At 47.5% G+C, this 19828-nt stretch overlaps 1 protein-coding gene across 4 annotated transcripts in view; it reads left to right on the top strand.

Moving 5' to 3' along the window:
- LOC129863771 (versican core protein-like) overlaps positions 1–19828 on the top strand; it is a 42651-nt gene that overhangs the window by 10291 nt on the left and 12532 nt on the right. The window contains exons 7-19 of one of the 4 annotated variants that reach the window (XM_055936018.1): positions 2458–3435; positions 6512–6690; positions 6858–8244; positions 8697–8810; positions 8936–9049; positions 9385–9987; positions 10228–10341; positions 10517–10630; positions 11021–11623; positions 12505–12618; positions 13130–13732; positions 13936–14049; positions 14177–14290. In XM_055936018.1, coding sequence (XP_055791993.1) covers positions 2458–3435; positions 6512–6690; positions 6858–8244; positions 8697–8810; positions 8936–9049; positions 9385–9987; positions 10228–10341; positions 10517–10630; positions 11021–11623; positions 12505–12618; positions 13130–13732; positions 13936–14049; positions 14177–14290 — 5151 coding nt within the window. Of the gene's footprint in view, positions 1–2457; positions 3436–6511; positions 6691–6857; positions 8245–8696; positions 8811–8935; positions 9050–9372; positions 9988–10227; positions 10342–10516; positions 10631–11020; positions 11624–12504; positions 12619–13129; positions 13733–13935; positions 14050–14176; positions 14291–19828 lie in introns of all 4 variants that reach the window. The other 3 variants (XM_055936017.1, XM_055936019.1, XM_055936021.1) reach the window with 3 other exon arrangements.

The raw sequence follows: 19828 nt of genomic DNA, 5'->3' as shown, positions 1-19828 counted from the left end.
ACTGCAGTCTGCAACCTCTCCTTCCTCCCTCTCTCTTACTGCAGTCTGCAGTCTGCAACCTCTCCTTCCTCCCTCTACCTCACTGCAGTCTGCAACCTCTCCTTCCTCCCTCTCTCTTACTGCAGTCTGCAGTCTGCAACCTCTCCTTCCTCTCTCTCCCTCACTGCAGTCTCCAACCTCTCCTTCCTCCCTGTACCTTACTGCAGTCTGCAACCTCTCCTTCCTCCCTCTCTCTTACTGCAGTCTACAGTCTGCAACCTCTCCTTCCTCTCTCTACCTTACTGCAGTCTGCAACCTCTCCTTCCTCCCTCTCTCTTACTGCAGTCTGCAGTCTGCAACCTCTCCTTCCTCCCTCTCTCTTACTGCAGTCTGCAGTCTGCAACCTCTCCTTCCTCCCTCTACCTTACTGCAGTCTGCAACCTCTCCTTCCTCCCTCTCTCTTACTGCAGTCTGCAACCTCTCCATCCTCTTTATCCTCTCTCAACCTTCCGGTTTCCAACTTCACGACTGACATAACCCAATGTCTTCCACATGGTTGGCCCATTGTTTCAGGGTCAGGGCTTAGGACTGGATCCCGGCTCGAAACATGGTTCTGATTTGGTTGGGTCATTAGACAACGATATCTCTAGGGGGGGTCACAGCAGAGACCCAGTAACAGTTAGGAAACCAAAGCAGTGTATAGTGTGGGATTGCAAGGGGAATGAGAATGAGTTGTGCAGAGAACCAGCGCTCTGTTTAACTCTACCGTGCTGAAGAATAGCCTCCCGCTCGCTCCTCTCTCTTCTGTTCCTCCCGTTTATGAGCCTGTGTGTGTGTTTTTTTTACTAGGGGAAAACCCAGCTCATGCTATCTACACGGCGAGAAGCACAGAGAGAAACAGGACAGGTCCCTAATGCATTACAGCGGGCCCCTTCCCAGAGAGAGAGGGGAACATGAGAGAAAGAGGGAGGGCAAGGCTTACTTGCCCAAGAGTATCATTATCATCATGATCATCATTATCAGATTATCAGTATCGATTTACACACTTGCAACCCTCTTTATGCAGACACTAAATATTCTGTTGCAATCTAGTCGTTTCTAAAAGACCATTTGATGAAACCCATAACATTATCCACATGAAACGGTAACGTCTCCGACTGCGTGTAGCTGATTCATACAGCTCAGAAAGTATATGTGAGCTGGGCCTTGCATTTAGCCTATAGGGCATGCGGGCCAATGCATAGTGGAAGTGACATGGCTATAGGGACTTGGGACAGACTGCAGGCCAGCCAGATGGCCTGGCCCAGCCAAACACGTGACATCAGACCTGGGCTGGAGATGGAGCTAGCTTGGCTGGGCTGGATGCTGGACTGTTCACGTCCCCTTACAGTTTGAGTGAGAAGGCGAACTCTCCCTGAGTGTCTTTGCTCAGAGTCCTGCAAGCTATACACACCTCCAACACACAGAGAGAGAGAGAGGGGGATGGAGTGAGAGGTGGAGAGTGGGAGTGAAAGAGAGAGTGAGAGAACGAGAAGCAGAGAGAGAGGGGGAAAGAGAAGTGGCCAAAGAAAGGGAGGAAAAGAGAGAGAGGGAGTGTGGGAGAGAGGAAGGGGTGGGGGGGGATCCCCTTCCTCCATCTATACATGCATCCAACATTTTGAGAGGGGGGCTAAAATGGAATATATACATTAAAACATAATTATGACATGACAGTATGTCGGTAAGGTTAACGTGCATGCGTCAGCTGTCCATGAGACAAGCAGCGGGCACGTTACACAGTTGCATTGTGGTTGTGTGGATGTGTGCGACACAGAGAGGGATGTTATGACTTTGCATATATGTAGGCCTTTCATTTTCCTCTGATGGTAAAGAGTTACTAGAGGAAAATAAGAGACATGTTGCCTAAAGATGTGCACCAGTGTCGGAACATAGCAGGCTGGGCGTAGCCAAAGGAAACGCTTCAGCACATCTAGGTGTGTGTTTGCGGGTGTGTGTATGCATACTCGCTTATGCCAGGGGAAAAGGGAAGTCGGAGGTTTACAGTTGGCCTAAAACAACATTTCTTAACACAGTTCACACGCCTTGCAGTCTAAAAATACAGACCTCCTGGCAGAGAGAGACAGAGAAACATTCTGACAGACTGACCCCCGCTGGCACTGACACTTGACGATTCTTATCGGCTGACGTCGCTCTTTCAAACTGTAACTCTCTGGGTTTGATATCCTTTTCCAGCCTGCTGCTGTGAGCTGACACCGTTCTGACTCTGACAACACCATGTTTAGCGTTCTCCGATAGCATTCTGGTTCTCGTTTGTCTTTTAATTTACTATGGCACAGCATGTTCATTAGTCTTTCTATTTGCCTTGGAGTACCTTGACTGTGATCTCAGGTGATATAATCTGAGAGACCACCTCATAGCGGCAACGTGAAACGTTTTGTGACGTCACCAGAGCTAAACCCCTCCTCTCTGTTTCTGCAGGTAAGGAACCAGAGGTCCCCCCTCCTGGACCTGTGACGACCACGGATGCTCGCAGGACAGACACGGCTACAGACGAACCTCACACTACCTACCACACAAAACTTACAGGCACAACTCCGGCAGACAGAACTGACCGCACAGCTGTAGACAAACCTCACCACGCAGACAGACCACACCAAACAACTGGCCAAGACAGAAGTCAGCATACAGGTGGACCACATGATACAGCTTATACAGGCACAGTCCGACATTCCACTACTTCTGACGAAACACACGCCGCCAAAGACGAGTATCCCACCACTGACCACATGACGACAGACAAAGACAGAACTACCCAGATAGGAGACAGAACGACAGACCAAAAGACAGACTTCTCTGTTGGTACCACTCAGTTCCCTGAGTACGATTTCCCAGACCTAACCAAGGTAGAGTCATTGCCCTCCATGGGGGATCCCATGCTCCCCCTGCAGCTGCCCCCTCTCCCCACCATCCGCTCCCAGCCTACCCACCCCCAACTAGACATCAACCAGGGCGGAGACAAGGAAGAGGGGGAGGTTCAGACAGGCTCAGGCAGGGGGGAGAGCAGTGGGAGTGGGGAGGGGAGCAGTATTGATGGGGAGAGTGAGGGGGAGGACCGGGGAGTGATGACTCCCACACAGGGCTTCACGGCAGACACAGGACTGGGGTCGGACCCCTCGCGCCCAGGACAACCAGGGTACCCAGGACATCCAAAGGGGTATCCAGGGTCGGTCACCCCAGAGCATGGCCACTCAGGTGGGGACAAAGTGACAGGACAGCAGCCTGCTGTGGTCTACAAGGAGGAGGAGGGCAAGAGCTCTAGAACAACAACCCACAGCCAACCAGGAGCCACGGAATCATACGGCATGGACAAATCAGTGGCTATCCAGAAGGAGGCCTCGCCCACCAAACCACCAATCCACCTCATCCTCGTCAACGTGCACGACCGGAACCAATCAGGTGAGAGTTTACTGTCGACTCTGATGACAAGGTAATGTTCCATTTAATAATACACAACCAAACAAACTCTTATCTCAACACTGCTAACTCTGTGTATGTGGACACAGCACCTCTGTTTTGAGGTATGTTCTCATGATTGTATCGCCAAACTATGCATAGTCACTTTAACTATACAGTCACGTACATACTACCTCAATTGGGCCGACCAACCAGTGCTCCCGCACACTGGCCAACCGGGCTATCTGCATTGTGTCCCACCCACCACCCGCCAACCCCTCTTTTACGCTACTGCTACTCTCTGTTCATCATATATGCATAGTCACTTTAACCATATCTACATGTAAATACTACCTCAGTCAGCCTGACTAACCGGTGTCTGTATGTAGCCTCGCTACTTTTATAGCCTCCTAACTGTATATAGCCTGTCTTTTTACTGTTGTTTTATTTCTTTACTTACCTCTTGTTCCCCTAATACCTTTTTTTCACTATTGGTTAGAGCCTGTAAGTAAGCATTTCACTGTAAGGTCTACTACACCTGTTGTATTCAGCGCACGTGACAAATATACTTTGATTTGATTTATAGGCTAGTTGATACAATGTTGCAAGTTCGCTAGGGACAGCGTCCAGCCGGACCAAGTGATGATTTCATACAATGTACCACGTCACTAGGAATAGCTCAAATCAAGACAGATAGAAAGGAATGCAGACAGGCGCAGTAGATAGATTGTGATTTAAAGAACCAGAATTTTCATCAGGATATTTTCTACTGCTTTTATTTGCCGGCTTTAGGCCTATGTATTTTACTTAGTTGACGATGGAAGTTATACGCCTACTGCTTTATAGCTGACTTATAGGCTCTCATTTCTTTAGCCGCCAATAGATCACAGTGTATCAATGGTCCATGTGATAGAGTCTAGTGCTCTGGGCAAAGTAGAATTTGACTTCAGATTTTTATGATTAATCACGTGACAATGATTCTGCGAAACGAAAACGTTGTTATTGAAATTCAACTGTTCCAATAAAATGCACATGTCAAAAGAATCATAACTGGCACGCAGATGGGTAGAAATGTTAGGATAAATTGTAAGCTGCCTCAAACTTGAAACCCACGAGCTGCCTTTGGTCTTTACTGTTACAGCCATTTTTAAAAAAGCATATAAGGTCCTGTGAAAAGACGTGGAAATCAAAGGCCCGTCTGACTGATTATTTCTGCCTCCGGGTCTGATGTGCCTGCTTGCGTGCTTCCAGTGATGTCTTAAGGACATCTCTGTCTTGAGGAGGATCACCCCTGGATGCTTTCCAGCTGTTTGTTATCTTGGTTTAATTGAGAAGTTGTGTCTTTATCATCGCTGTCCGTTTACAACCAGTTTACATTGTAAACACATCCGCAGATTCTGCACAAACAGATGTGGAAACACGTTAACTCAATCTTCTTCTTTTTTTAGCTTGGCAGTTACTTTTCAGAGAGAGCGGGAGAGAGAAAGAGAGGCACACATGACCCTGAGGTCAAATGGCAGAGCCTCTTTCAGATCAATCAGCGTTGTAATCACTCTCAACTAATTACTCCCTCAGTCTACTCCCTTCATCCCCCTCTAACATTCCCATCTCTCCCTTCATTCCTTCCCAACATACACCCCACCCCATGCCTCTCCCCCTTTCTCTTTTAATGTGTGTGAGTCTACCGGTCCGATCCAAGCCCTAACGTTTATGAATGGCTATTGTTTATTATTAAAGGGACATATTGTATATTGGATCCTGTATTAGGTCATATTTCAACCAGTAACTCAATAAGAGTTCAGTTCCTCAGTGGGTTATAGTTCCACAATTTCTACACAACTAAAGGGAATTGAGACATTAAAATATTGAGTATTAAAGATGGTTCTTAATTTCATCACCCTTTTGTTGCTGAGAATTTTCCTGCACGGCAGGAAATGCAAACTTGTCATGTATTTGAGATTTAAAGGCTTCTAAAGTTTGTAATTTTGACTTTGACATTTCAGACTTGATTTGCCCTAACGGAAAATGTATCAACTCCTACTAAAATGTCCATTAATTATAAATCACATAATAATTCACATTTCCTGTTGCAGCAGGATTATTTTCCTGTTGTAGCAAACTAGCTCAAATTAAGATCCTACATCTGTGTAGGTAAATCTTCCTGTTTCGCATATAGTAGATGTATCTGATTCAGGGTCACAAAGGGACGGACACCTCTTTAGGTTGGGATTGGGTTTTATTAACATGGTTAAGTATGACGAATGCACGCACGCACGCACGCACGCACACAAGCACGCACACACACACACACACACACACACACACACACACACACACACACACACACACACTCATTCAACGGCAGATTAAAAGTCTACCATCTCACATGGTTTTATTTGTCCCCAGAGACATAACTAACCTCAGGTTTAGTGCTACCCCGTCCAAATGTGTTTCCCCTTGCACCCGTTCCCGCGATATAGGTTCCATGTGTACAATAAAGACCTAATGAAGACACAAACCTGCATTGTTCAAATAATACTTCTGGCTCTCATTGAACCAGTCATAGCCAACACACAGCATACACTATTAAGTCTTTGTGGATGGTGTAATAGCATATTGGCATATTGCAATGCTGAAACAATTATCATTTATCAACAATGTGCATTAGGGTTTTACTGTGGTGTGTTTCTGGTAGACCTGAATCTGTAGGATTTGCAGGTCATAATGTTCACACACACACACACAGTCTTGTACAGCTAACATTGTGGGGACACACAATTCAGTCCCGTTCAAAATCCCTAACCTCAAACCTAACCTTAACTCTAACCCTAAATTTAACCCTAGCTCCTAACCCTAAAACTAACCCTAACCTTAACCGTAATTCTAACCCTAACACAAATTCTAATCTTAACCACAAACACCCTAGAAATAATGTCCCCAGTTTTTCCCCCGGTACTTCTGGTCCCCACAAGAATAGTTAAGGACGTCCACACACACACAGACACACAGACAGACAGACGCACACCCTCACTCTTTCTCTGACCCCCCTACTCTCCCTGGGTTGTTCCTGTGTTTCCAGTGGACCACATCCTGCAGATTCTGGGACACCGTTTAGGGGGTAATGGAGATTTCCAGTCCCCTCTCATCCCAGCCTTCCCAGTTGCCCAGAGTGAGGCCATTCGCGGCAGTGAGGACTCTGACGGCATATATCCCATCCCTTTTCCCCCAATGCTCAGCTTCATCAACGGGAAACACCAGGTCAGATTCACTGTGGCTGTCTGGATGTGTGAGAGACATTTAGCCTATCTTTCAAGGACAATGGAAGTAGAAAAGCATAACTGAGATGGGTTGCATAAAGTGATACGACACAACAATAAATATTCATTCATTCATTCACTTATTCATTCATTCCTCTATTCATTCAGCAGGAGGCTAGAGGAGACCAGTTTGAGATGGCCACACCAGTCTATGGTGAAAAGGGAGGGGAGATGGAGCAAGGAGAGGAGAAGAGCCCCACTCCCTTTGACTATGACTCCATCCATACTGGAGAGACCAGCGAGTCTACTGCTACAGACACAGACAGAGATACAAACAGACACACAGCTAAAGACACGGACAGAGGCACAGGCAGAGACAGGACAGGAAAGACGGAGAGCTCCAAAGGAACAACCCCTATTTCCCAACACACATCCCCAGCCTCATCCCCTGGTTCCCCCTATACTTCCCCAGATGGCATCTCCCCTGATGAGGACATGGAAGGGTCAGGCGGCCGTACCCAGGAGGGCTCAGCAGAAGACACCCTACCCACCCCCGCCTCAGACAGCCAATCAGGCGTGGTCACAGACGAGACGGAGATTGGAGGGGCGGAGAGTGTCACACACCCCCCGTCTCATACACACTCTGCTCACACTAAGGACACAAACACTATTGATACTTACACCAAGGACACACGCACTCCATCACACGCACACTCTACTCACACTAAGGACACAAACACTATTGATACTTACACCAAGGACACACACGCTACATCACAGACAGAGGCGGGGGACTTCGAGGGGTCTTCATCGGCAGAAGAGGAAGGCTCGGCACAGGAGGTGTACCAACCTGAAGACCCCAGATACACTAGCCCCGGCAGTTCTGGAGCCATCGAAGCTCCCCCGGTGAGGCCTGGGGTGGAGGGACAGGTGACTGTTACACCCAAACCAGGAACCAGACCAGAAGCCAAACCAGGAACCATGCCAACCCAGGCAGGAGTGACTGTAGGAGACCACACTGGAAATCACACAGACTCTTCTCCACAGCACAGAGACCACTCCCGCCAACCTGCCACACAGGAGAAAGATCACTCCACAGACACTAAGGATCGATCCAAGTACCCCCCTACACAAACCACCCAGCGTCCAACACACGATCGGGATCCCACCAAGAACCAAACCACATACCATAGAGATCACTCCACCCACACTAAGGACCAAACCAAACAACCCTCTCACCCTAGATTCCCCCCCACCCACCATAAAGAACAAACCAGTCACTCTACCACAGATCAGAAGACCCCACAGCACCTGAACCAAACACACACACCCCCTGCACACCCCTCCACTCCACCTCCCTCCCGCACCATCCCCGACTGGGCCCTGACCTCCCAGACCCCCCTGCCCGAGGGGGAGGAGTTTGTGGATTATGACCGGGCGATTGGTCCTCCTCTGCTGGAGGCCGGCCCCCATGCTCCTGAAGAACCTCAGTCCACATACCAGCCTGAAACAGGAACTGACAACTATATCGTGGACCAGACTGTCGATGTCAGAGGTAGGTGTAAATCTCAGAGTCTATTCAGTGGTTTAACAATGGGTTGGTGATGTCATCATGGCTGCTGTCTTCTCTGCTCTCATGGTTGTTGTTGAATGTTGATGATGATAATAATGTTCTTGATGATGATGATGCTGATGTTGTTGATGATGCTGATGTTGTTGATGATGCTGATGATGTTGATGATGATGATGATGCTGATTCTGATGTTGTTGATGATGCTGATGTTGATGATGATGATGATGCTGATGTTGTTGATGATGATGATGATGATGATGATGATGATGTTGTTGATGATGATGATGATGCTGATGTTGTTGATGATGATGATGATGCTGATGTTGTTGATGATGATGATGCTGATGTTGTTGATGATGATGATGTTGATCATGGTGTTGATGGCCTCGCTATGATGATGATGATGATGATATATATATATGTGTGTGTCTCAGGACTGCCGCAGTGCACAGTGAATGTGTGTTTGAACAAAGCATCCTGCTACCAGAGAGGCAGAGCCAGCATCTGTGTGTGTCCACCTGGATACACTGGACAGCGCTGCGAGACAGGTACACACACACACACACACACACACACACACACACACACACACACACACACACACACACACACACACACACACACACACACACACACACACACAGATATCATATTGTCTCTGTTATTTGTGTAGATGTTGATGAGTGCCAGTCCAACCCATGTCGTAATGGAGCCACCTGTATGGACGGAGTCAACTCCTTCACCTGTGTGTGTCTACCCAGCTACACAGGACAGCTCTGTGAACAAGGTAACACACACACACACATGTGCAGCTGCTTTAAAACCCTAATCAAGGCTTTTACAAAAAAGAGACAGCCTTTCAAGCCAACTCACATTTCTGTCCAAATGTGGTATATAATTCTGTGGAATAGTGGAACTGCCAGCTCTTGGTCATATTTAGTCAGTAGACAGACTACATTCTCTGGTTCAGGCTGGGAAACCAATGTGACTACAGCTGTGTCTGATGGGAACACACACACACACACACCTGTGCAGCTGCTTTAAAACTCTAATCAAGACTTTTACAAAAAAGAGACAGCATTTCAAGACTGACTGTTACACCCAAACCAGGATCCAGACCAGGAACCAGACCAGGAACCAGACCAGGAACCATGCCAACCCAGGCAGGAGTGACTGTAGGAGACCACGCTGGACATCACACAGACTCTTCTCCACAGCACAGAGACCACTCCCGCCAACCTGCCACACAGGAGAAAGATCACTCCACAGACACTAAGGATCGATCCAAGTACCCCCCTACACAAACCACTCAACGTCCAACACACGATCGGGATCCCACCAAGAACCAAACCACATACCATAGAGATCACTCCACCCACACTAAGGACCAAACCAAACAACCCTCTCACCCTAGATTCCCCCCCACCCACCATAAGGAACAAACCAGTCACTCTACCACAGATCAGAAGACCCCACAGCACCTGAACCAAACACACACACCCCCTGCACACCCCTCCACTCCACCTCCCTCCCGCCGCATCCCCGACTGGGCCCTGACCTCCCAGACCCCCCTGCCCGAGGGGGAGGAGTTTGTGGATTATGACCAGGCGATTGGTCCTCCTCTGCTGGAGGCCGGCCCCCATGCTCCTGAAGAACCTCAGTCCACATACCAGCCTGAAACAGGAACTGACTACTATATCGTGGACCAGAATGTCGATGTCAGAGGTAGGTGTAAATCTCAGTGTCTATTCAGTGGTTTAACAATGGGTTGGTGATGTCATCATGGCTGCTGTCTTCTCTGCTCTCATGGTTGTTGTTGAATGTTGATGATGATAATAATGTTGATGATGATGATGATGCTGATGATGATGATGCTGATGTTGTTGATGATGATGATGTTGATCATGGTGTTGATGGCCTCGCTATGATGATGATGATGATGATATATATATGTGTGTGTCTCAGGACTGCCGCAGTGCACAGTGAATGTGTGTTTGAACAAAGCATCCTGCTACCAGAGAGGCAGAGCCAGCATCTGTGTGTGTCCACCTGGATACACTGGACAGCGCTGCGAGACAGGTACACACACACACACACACACACACACACACACACACACACACACACACACACACACACACACACACACACACACACACACACACACACACACACACACACACACACACACACACACACACACACACACACACACACACACACAGATATCATATTGTCTCTGTTATTTGTGTAGATGTTGATGAGTGCCAGTCCAACCCATGTCGTAATGGAGCCACCTGTATGGACGGAGTCAACTCCTTCACCTGTGTGTGTCTACCCAGCTACACAGGACAGCTCTGTGAACAAGGTAACACATACACACACCGACTATTTGCATTGTGTCCCCCCCAACCTTTCTTTTACACTGGTGCTGCTCTCTGTTTATCATATATGCATAGTCACTTTAACCATATCTACATGTACATACTACCTCAATCAGCCTGACTAACCGGTGTCTGTATGTAGCCTTGTTACTGTTATTTTCAAATGTCTTTTTACTGTTGTTTTATTTCTTTACTTACACACACACACACACATACCTTTTTTCCGCACTATTGGTGCATTTCACTGTTGTATTCGGTGCACGTGACAAATAAACTTTGAATTGATTTGACCTATGCAGCTGCTTTAAAACCCTAATCAAGGCTTTTACAAAAAAGAGACAGCATTTCAAGACTGACTGTTACACCCAAACCAGGATCCAGACCAGGTGCCAGACCAGGAACCATGCCAACCCAGGCAGGAGTGACTGTAGGAGACCACACTGGACATCACACAGACTCTTCTCCACAGCACAGAGACCACTCCCGCCAACCTGCCACACAGGAGAAAGATCACTCCACAGACACTAAGGATCGATCCAAGTACCCCCCTACACAAACCACCCAGCGTCCAACACACGATCGGGATCCCACCAAGAACCAAACCACATACCATAGAGATCACTCCACCCACACTAAGGACCAAACCAAACAACCCTCTCACCCTAGATTCCCCCCCACCCACCATAAAGAACAAACCAGTCACTCTACCACAGATCAGAAGACCCCACAGCACCTGAACCAAACACACACACCCCCTGCACACCCCTCCACTCCACCTCCCTCCCGCACCATCCCCGACTGGGCCCTGACCTCCCAGACCCCCCTGCCTGAGGGGGAGGAGTTTGTGGATTATGACCGTGCAATTGGTCCTCCTCTGCTGGAGGCCGGCCCCCATGCTCCTGAAGAACCTCAGTCCACGTACCAGCCTGAAACAGGAACTGAGTACTATATCGTGGACCAGACTGTCGATGTCAGAGGTAGGTGTAAATCTCAGAGTCTATTCAGTGGTTTAACAATGGGTTGGTGATGTCATCATGGCTGCTGTCTTCTCTGCTCTCATGGTTGTTGTTGAATGTTGATGATGATAATAGTGTTGATGATGATGATGATGCTGATGTTGTTGATCCCGTGTGGCTCAGTTGGTAGAGCATGGCGCTTGCAACGCCAGGGTTGTGGGTTCATTCCCCACGGGGGGACCAGGATGAATATGTATGAACTTTCCAATTTGTAAGTCGCTCTGGATAAGAGCGTCTGCTAAATGACTTAAATGTAAATGTTGATGACGATGATGTTTTTTTATTTTTTATTTTTGTTTTGTTTTTTTTATCCCATTTTCTCCCCAATTTTTTGTGGTATCCAATCGTTAGTAATTACTATCTTGTCTCATCGCTACAACTCCCGTACGGGCTCGGGAGAGACGAAGGTCGAAAGCCATGCGTCCTCCGAAGCACAACCCAACCAGCCGTACTGCTTCTTAACACAGCGCGCCTCCAACCCGGAAGCCAGCCGCACCAATGTGTCGGAGGAAACACCGTGTACCTGGCCCCCTTGGTTGGCGCGCACTGCGCCCGGCCCGCCACAGGAGTCGCTGGAGCGCGATGAGACAAGGATATCCCTACCGGCCAAACCCTCCCTACCCCGGACGACGCTATGCCAATTGTGCGTCGCCCCACGGACCTCCCGGTCGCGGCCGGCTGCGACAGAGCCTGGGCGCGAACCCAGAGACTCTGGTGGCGCAGTTAGCACTGCGATGCAGTGCCCTAGACCACTGCGCCGATGATGTTGATCATGGTGTTGATGGCCTCGCTATGATGATGATGATGATGATGATGATGATATATATATATGTGTGTGCTAGGACTGCAGCAGTGCACAGTGAATGTGTGTTTGAACAAAGCATCCTGCTACCAGAGAGGCAGAGCCAGCATCTGTGTGTGTCCACCTGGATACACTGGACAGCGCTGCGAGACAGGTACATACACACACACACACACACATACACACACACACACACACACACACACACACACACACACACACACACACACACACACACACACACACACACACACACACACACACACACACACACACACACACACACACACCGACTATTTGCATTGTGTCCCCCCCCCAACCCTTCTTTTACACTGCCGCTGCTCTCTGTTCATCATATATGCATAGTCACTTTAACCATATCTACATGTACATACTACCTCAATCAGCCTGACTAACCGGTCTCTGTATGTAGCCTTGTTACTGTTATTTTCAAATGTCTTTTTACTGTTGTTTTATTTCTTTACTTACACACACACACACACATACCTTTTTTTCGCACTATTGGTGCATTTCACTGTTGTATTCGGTGCACGTGACAAATAAACTTTGAATTGATTTGACCTATGCAGCTGCTTTAAAACCCTAATCAAGGCTTTTACAAAAAAGAGACAGCATTTCAAGACTGACTGTTACACCCAAACCAGGATCCAGACCAGGTGCCAGACCAGGAACCATGCCAACCCAGGCAGGAGTGACTGTAGGAGACCACGCTGGACATCACACAGACTCTTCTCCACAGCACAGAGACCACTCCCGCCAACCTGCCACACAGGAGAAAGATCACTCCACAGACACTACGGATCGATCCAAGTACCCCCCTACACAAACCACCCAGCGTCCAACACACGATAGGGATCCCACCAAGAACCAAACCACATACCATAGAGATCACTCCACCCACACTAAGGACCAAACCAAACAACCCTCTCACCCTAGATTCCCCCCCACCCACCATAAAGAACAAACCAGTCACTCTACCACAGATCAGAAGACCCCACAGCACCTGAACCAAACACACCCACCCCCTGCACACCCCTCCACTCCACCTCCCTCCCGCACCATCCCCGACTGGGCCCTGACCTCCCAGACCCCCCTGCCCGAGGGGGAGGAGTTTGTGGATTATGACCAGGCGATTGGTCCTCCTCTGCTAGAGGCCGGCCCCCATGCTCCTGAAGAACCTCAGTCCACATACCAGCCTGAAACAGGAACTGACTACTATATCGTGGACCAGACTGTCGATGTCAGAGGTAGGTGTAAATCTCAGAGTCTATTCAGTGGTTTAACAATGGGTTGGTGATGTCATCATGGCTGCTGTCTTCTCTGCTCTCATGGTTGTTGTTGAATGTTGATGAGGATAATAATGTTGTTGATGATGATGATGTTGATCATGGTGTTGATGGCCTCGCTATGATGATGATGATGATGATATATATATATGTGTGTGTCTCAGGACTGCCGCAGTGCACAGTGAATGTGTGTTTGAACAAAGCATCCTGCTACCAGAGAGGCAGAGCCAGCATCTGTGTGTGTCCACCTGGATACACTGGACAGCGCTGCGAGACAGGTACACACACACACACACACACACACACACACACACACACACACACACACACACACACACACACACACACACACACACACACACACACACACACACAGATATCATATTGTCTCTGTTATTTGTGTAGATGTTGATGAGTGCCAGTCCAACCCATGTCGTAATGGAGCCACCTGTATGGACGGAGTCAACTCCTTCACCTGTGTGTGTCTACCCAGCTACACAGGACAGCTCTGTGAACAAGGTAACACACACACACACACCTGACCAGCTGCTTTAAAACCCTAATCAAGGCTTTTACAAAAAAGAGACAGCCTTTCAAGCCAACTCACAGTTCTGTCCAAATGTGGTAAATAATTCTGTGGAATAGTGGAACTGCCAGCTCTTGGTCATATTTAGTCAGTAGACAGACTACATTCTCTGGTTCAGGCTGGGAAACCAATGTGACTACATCTGTGTCTGATGGGAACACACACACACACACACACACACACACACACACACACACACACACACACACACACACACACACACACACACACACACACACACACACACACACACACACACACACACACACACACACACACACACACACACACACACACACACACACAGTGAGTCATGTCTCTGCTCCCTGCATATCCCCTGATACTGGGCGTTAGATCCACAGTCCACACTTGATTAGTTCCAGGTCCACTGCCAGTATTGCTACTATTATTCAACAACTAACCTACACACACATTGGTTCACGTGCACACACACTTACTGTACATACATGCATTGTGCACATTCACACTCTTACTGTCTGCACAGTGCATATACACAAATATCATGCAAAACAAAATGTGTGTGTGCTTAGCGAGGGAAGAGTGTATGATAAGTTAATGAAGTTGATCTGAAGTTTGCTGCTGATAGACAGCCTGAGGTCCTGGGTAAAGAGTTCATAACCCCCCACCTAACACACACACAGACAGAGACACACACACACACACACACACACACACACACACACACACACACACACACACACACACACACACACACACACACACACACACACACACACACACACACACACACACACACACACACACACACACACACACACACACACACACACACACACACACACTCTCTGTCTCTCTCTCTCTCCGTCGCTCTCTCTCTCTCTCTTTCTCTGTCTCTCTCTCTCACTCTCCCTCTCTCTCTGTCTCTCTCTCTCTCTCTCTCTCTCTCTCTCTCTCTCTCTCTCTCTCTGTCTCTGTCTCTCTTTCTCTGTCTACCAGTCTTGGTTCAGCCCTTTATAAGGTTAAATACAATATATGGGTTGTATGTTTCTCTAGTAATTCCAACCCATTATAATAAATGACATCACAAAGACCTGCTTATTCAGCCGGTATGGTATGAATGGGACTGGTCATTCCCTAGCGATGAATATAACATCAATTCTTGTGGGAAACAAGCATAACATACTCGAGAAATTAAAATAGTTTTTTAACAGATTGGCATTCGCCATATCAATTTTCTCATCAATACATTTTTCGTAACCTATTGAACTTCAACATTCAACATTCCAGAGTAGAACGCACAGAATAAACTTCCAGAATGATGGAACTACTCTAAACAACTATTCCGACTGCTTGTTCTACGAGAGCAGCTCACCAGGGATTCATGTTGTGAATTTTTTTATTTTTTTTATTTTTTTTTATTTAACCTTTATTTAACCAGGTAGGCAAATTGAGAACACGTTCTCATTTACAATTGCGACCTGGCCAAGATAAAGCAAAGCAGTTCGACACATACAACAACACATAGTTACACATGGAGTAAAAACAAACATATAGTCAATAATACAGTGAAAAAAAATAAGTCTATATACAATGTGAGCAAGTGAGGTGAGATAAGGGAGGTGAAGGCAAACAGATATATGTATAAATAAATAAAATATAAAAAGGCCATGGAGGCGAAGTGAGTACAACACAGCAAGTAAAATAAAAACTAAAAAAAACACTGGAATGGTTGGTTTGCATTGGAAGAAAGTGCAAAGTAGAGACAGAAATAATGGGGTGCAAAGGAGCAAAATAAATTAATAAATAAATACAGTAGGTAAAGAGGTAGTTGTTTGGGCTAAATTGTAGATGGGTTATGTACAGGTGCAGTAATCTATGAGCTGCTCTGACAGCTGGTGCTTAAAGCTAGTGAGGGAGATAGGTGTTTCCAGTTTCAGAGATTTTTGTAGTTCGTTCCAGTCATTGGCAGCAGAGAACTGGAAGGAGAGGCGTCCAAAGGAAGAATTGGTTTTGGGGGTGACTAGAGAGATATACCTGCTGGAGCGCGTGCTACAGGTAGGTGCTGCTATGGTGACCAGCGAGCTGAGATAAGGGGGGACTTTACCTAGCAGGGTCTTGTAGATGACCTGGAACCAGTGGGTTTGGCGACGAGTATGAAGCGAGGGCCAGCCAACGAGAGTGTACAGGTCGCAGTGGTGGGTAGTATATGGGGCTTTGGTGACAAAACGGATGGCACTGTGATAGACTGCATCCAATTTATTGAGTAGGGTTTTGGAGGCTATTTTGTAAATGACATCACCGAAGTCGAGGATTGGTAGGATGGTCAGTTTTACAAGGGTATGTTTGGCAGCATGAGTAAAGGATGCTTTGTTGCGGAATAGGAAGCCAATTCTAGATTTGACTTTGGATTGGAGATGTTTGATGTGGGTCTGGAAGGAGAGTTTACAGTCTAACCAGACACCTAGGTATTTGTAGTTGTCCACATATTCTAAGTCAGAGCCGTCCAAAGTAGTGATGTTGGACAGGCGGGCAGGAGCAGGCAGCGATCGGTTGAAGAGCATGCATTTGGTTTTACTTGTATTTAAGAGCAGTTGGAGGCCACGGAAGGAGAGTTGTATGGCATTGAAGCTCGCCTGGAGGGTTGTTAACACAGTGTCAAAAGAAGGGCCAGAAGTATACAGAATAGTGTCGTCTGCGTAGAGGTGGATCAGAGAATCACCAGCAGCAAGAGCGACATCATTGATGTAAACAGAGAAGAGGGTCGGTCCAAGAATTGAACCCTGTGGCACCCCCATAGAGACTGCCAGAGGCCCGGACAACAGACCCTCCGATTTGACACACTGAACTCTATCAGAGAAGTAGTTGGTGAACCAGGCGAGGCAATCATTAGAGAAACCAAGGCTGAGTCTGCCAATGAGGATGTGGTGATTGACAGAGTCAAAAGCCTTGGCCAGGTCAATGAATACGGCTGCACAGTATTGTTTCCTATCGATGGCGGTTACGATATCGTTTATGACCTTGAGCGTGGCTGAGGTGCACCCATGACCAGCTCTGAAACCAGATTGCATAGCGGAGAAGGTGTGGTGTGATTCGAAATGGTCGGTAATCTGTTTGTTGACTTGGCTTTCGAAGACCTTAGAAAGGCAGGGTAGGATAGATATAGGTCTGTAGCAGTTAGGGTCAAGGGTGTCCCCCCCTTTGAAGAGGGGGATAACCGCAGCTGCTTTCCAATCTTTGGGGATCTCAGACGACACGAAAGAGAGGTTGAAGAGGCTAGTAATAGGGGTGGCAACAATTTCAGCAGATAGTTTTAGAAAGAAAGGGTCCAGATTATCTAGCCCGGCTGATTTGTAAGGGTCCAGATTTTGCAGCTCATTAAGAACATCAGCTGACTGTATTTGGGAGAAAGAGAAATGGGGAAGGCTTGGGCGAGTAGCAGAGGGGAGGGCAGTGCTGTTGTCCGGGGTAGGGGTAGCCAGGTGGAAAGCATGGCCAGCCGTAGAAAAATGCTTATTGAAATTCTCAATTATAGTGGATTTGTCGGTGGTGACAGTGTTTCCTATCTTCAGAGCGGTTGGAAGCTGGGAGGAGGTGTTCTTATTCTCCATGGACTTTACGGTGTCCCAGAACTTTTTTGAATTTGTGTTGCAGGAAGCAAATTTCTGCTTGAAAAAGCTAGCCTTGGCTGTTCTAACTGCCTGTGTATATTGGTTTCTGGCTTCCCTGAAAAGTTGCATATCACGGGGGCTGTTCGATGCTAATGCAGAACGCCATAGGATGTTTTTCTGATGGTTAAGGGCAGTCAGGTCAGGAGAGAACCAAGGGCTATATCTGTTCCTGGTTCTAAATTTCTTGAATGGGGCATGCTTATTCAAGATGGTGAGGAAGGCATTTTTAAAAAATGACCAGGCATCCTCTACTGACGGGATGAGATCAATATCCTTCCAGGATATCCCGGCCAGGTCGATTAGGAAGGCCTGCTCGCTGAAGTGTTTCAGGGAGCGTTTGACAGTGATGAGTGGAGGTCGTTTGACCGCTGACCCATTACGGATGCAGGCAATGAGGCAGTGATCGCTGAGATCTTGGTTGAAAACAGCAGAGGTGTATTTGGAGGGCAAGTTTGTTAGGATGATATCTATAAGGGTACCCGTGTTTACGGAATTGGGGTGGTACCTGGTAGGTTCATTGATAATTTGTGTGAGATTGAGGGCATCAAGCTTAGATTGTAGGGTGGCTGGGGTATTGAGCATGTTCAAATTTAGGTCGCCTAGCAGCACGAGCTCTGAAGATAGATGGGGGGCAATCAGTTCACATATAGTGTCCAGAGCACAGCTGGGGGCAGAGGGTGGTCTATAGCAGGCGGCAACGGTGAGAGACTTGTTTTTAGAGAGGTGGATTTTTAAAAGTAGAAGTTCAAATTGTTTGGGAACAGACCTGGATAGTATAACAGAACTCTGCAGGCAGTCTTTGCAGTAGATTGCAACACCGCCCCCTTTGGCCGTTCTATCTTGTCTGAAAATATTGTAATTGGGGATAAAAATGTCAGAGTTTTTGGTGGTCTTTCTAAGCCAGGATTCAGACACGGCTAAAACATCCGGGTTGGTAGAGTGTGCTAAAGCAGTGAACAAAACAAACTTAGGGAGGAGGCTTCTAATGTTAACATGCATGAAGCCAAGGCTATTACGGTTACAGAAGTCATCAAAAGAGAGCGCCTGGGGAATAGGAGTGGAGCCAGGTACTGCAGGGCCTGGATTCACCTCTACATCACCAGAGGAACAGAGGAGAAGTAGGATAATGGTACGGCTAAAAGCTATGAGAATTGGTCGCCTAGAGCTACTAGAGCAGAGAGTAAAAGGAAGTTTCTGGGGGCGATAAAATAGTTTAAAGGAATAATGTACAGACAAAGGTATGGTAGGATGTGAATACAGTGGAGGTAAACCTAGGTATTGAGTGATGATGAGAGAGATCTTGTCTCTAGAAACATCATTGAAACCAGGTGATGTCATCGCATATGTGGGTGGTGGAACTGATAGGTTGGATATGGTATAGAGAGCAGGGCTAGAATCTCTACAGTGAAATAAGCCAATAAACACTAACCAGAACAGCAATGGACAAGGCATATTTACATTAAGGAGAGGCATGCTTAATCGAGTGATCAGTAAGGGTCCAGTGAGTAGAGGTTGGTTGGGGTCGTGGCGATCCAGACAGCTGGCCGGGTATATGGCTATCGGTAGCAGCATAGGATGGAGGTCTGTTTGTAGATACCTCGTGCGTTTCCGTCGGTAGGTTCCGTGTAGTGGGGTTTTGTTCAGATAGCAGCCGATAGGACAGCTAACGATTAGCGGGCCTCAGGTGAGCGTTCAGGTAACGTCGGGACGGATTTGCCGGTTGGATACATCCCTCGGGCAGATAACGTCGGCAGTCAGTCGTGAAGGCCCGGTGGGGTTCCGTATCTGCAGCAGCAACGAAAGAAACGGGTCCGGATGGTG

This window comes from Salvelinus fontinalis, chromosome 10 (genome assembly GCF_029448725.1).
Source record: "Salvelinus fontinalis isolate EN_2023a chromosome 10, ASM2944872v1, whole genome shotgun sequence".
Classification (NCBI taxonomy): domain Eukaryota; kingdom Metazoa; phylum Chordata; class Actinopteri; order Salmoniformes; family Salmonidae; genus Salvelinus; species Salvelinus fontinalis.
The sequence above is the reverse complement of the archived record's forward strand: the minus strand, read 5'-3'. Positions and strand labels throughout refer to the sequence as shown.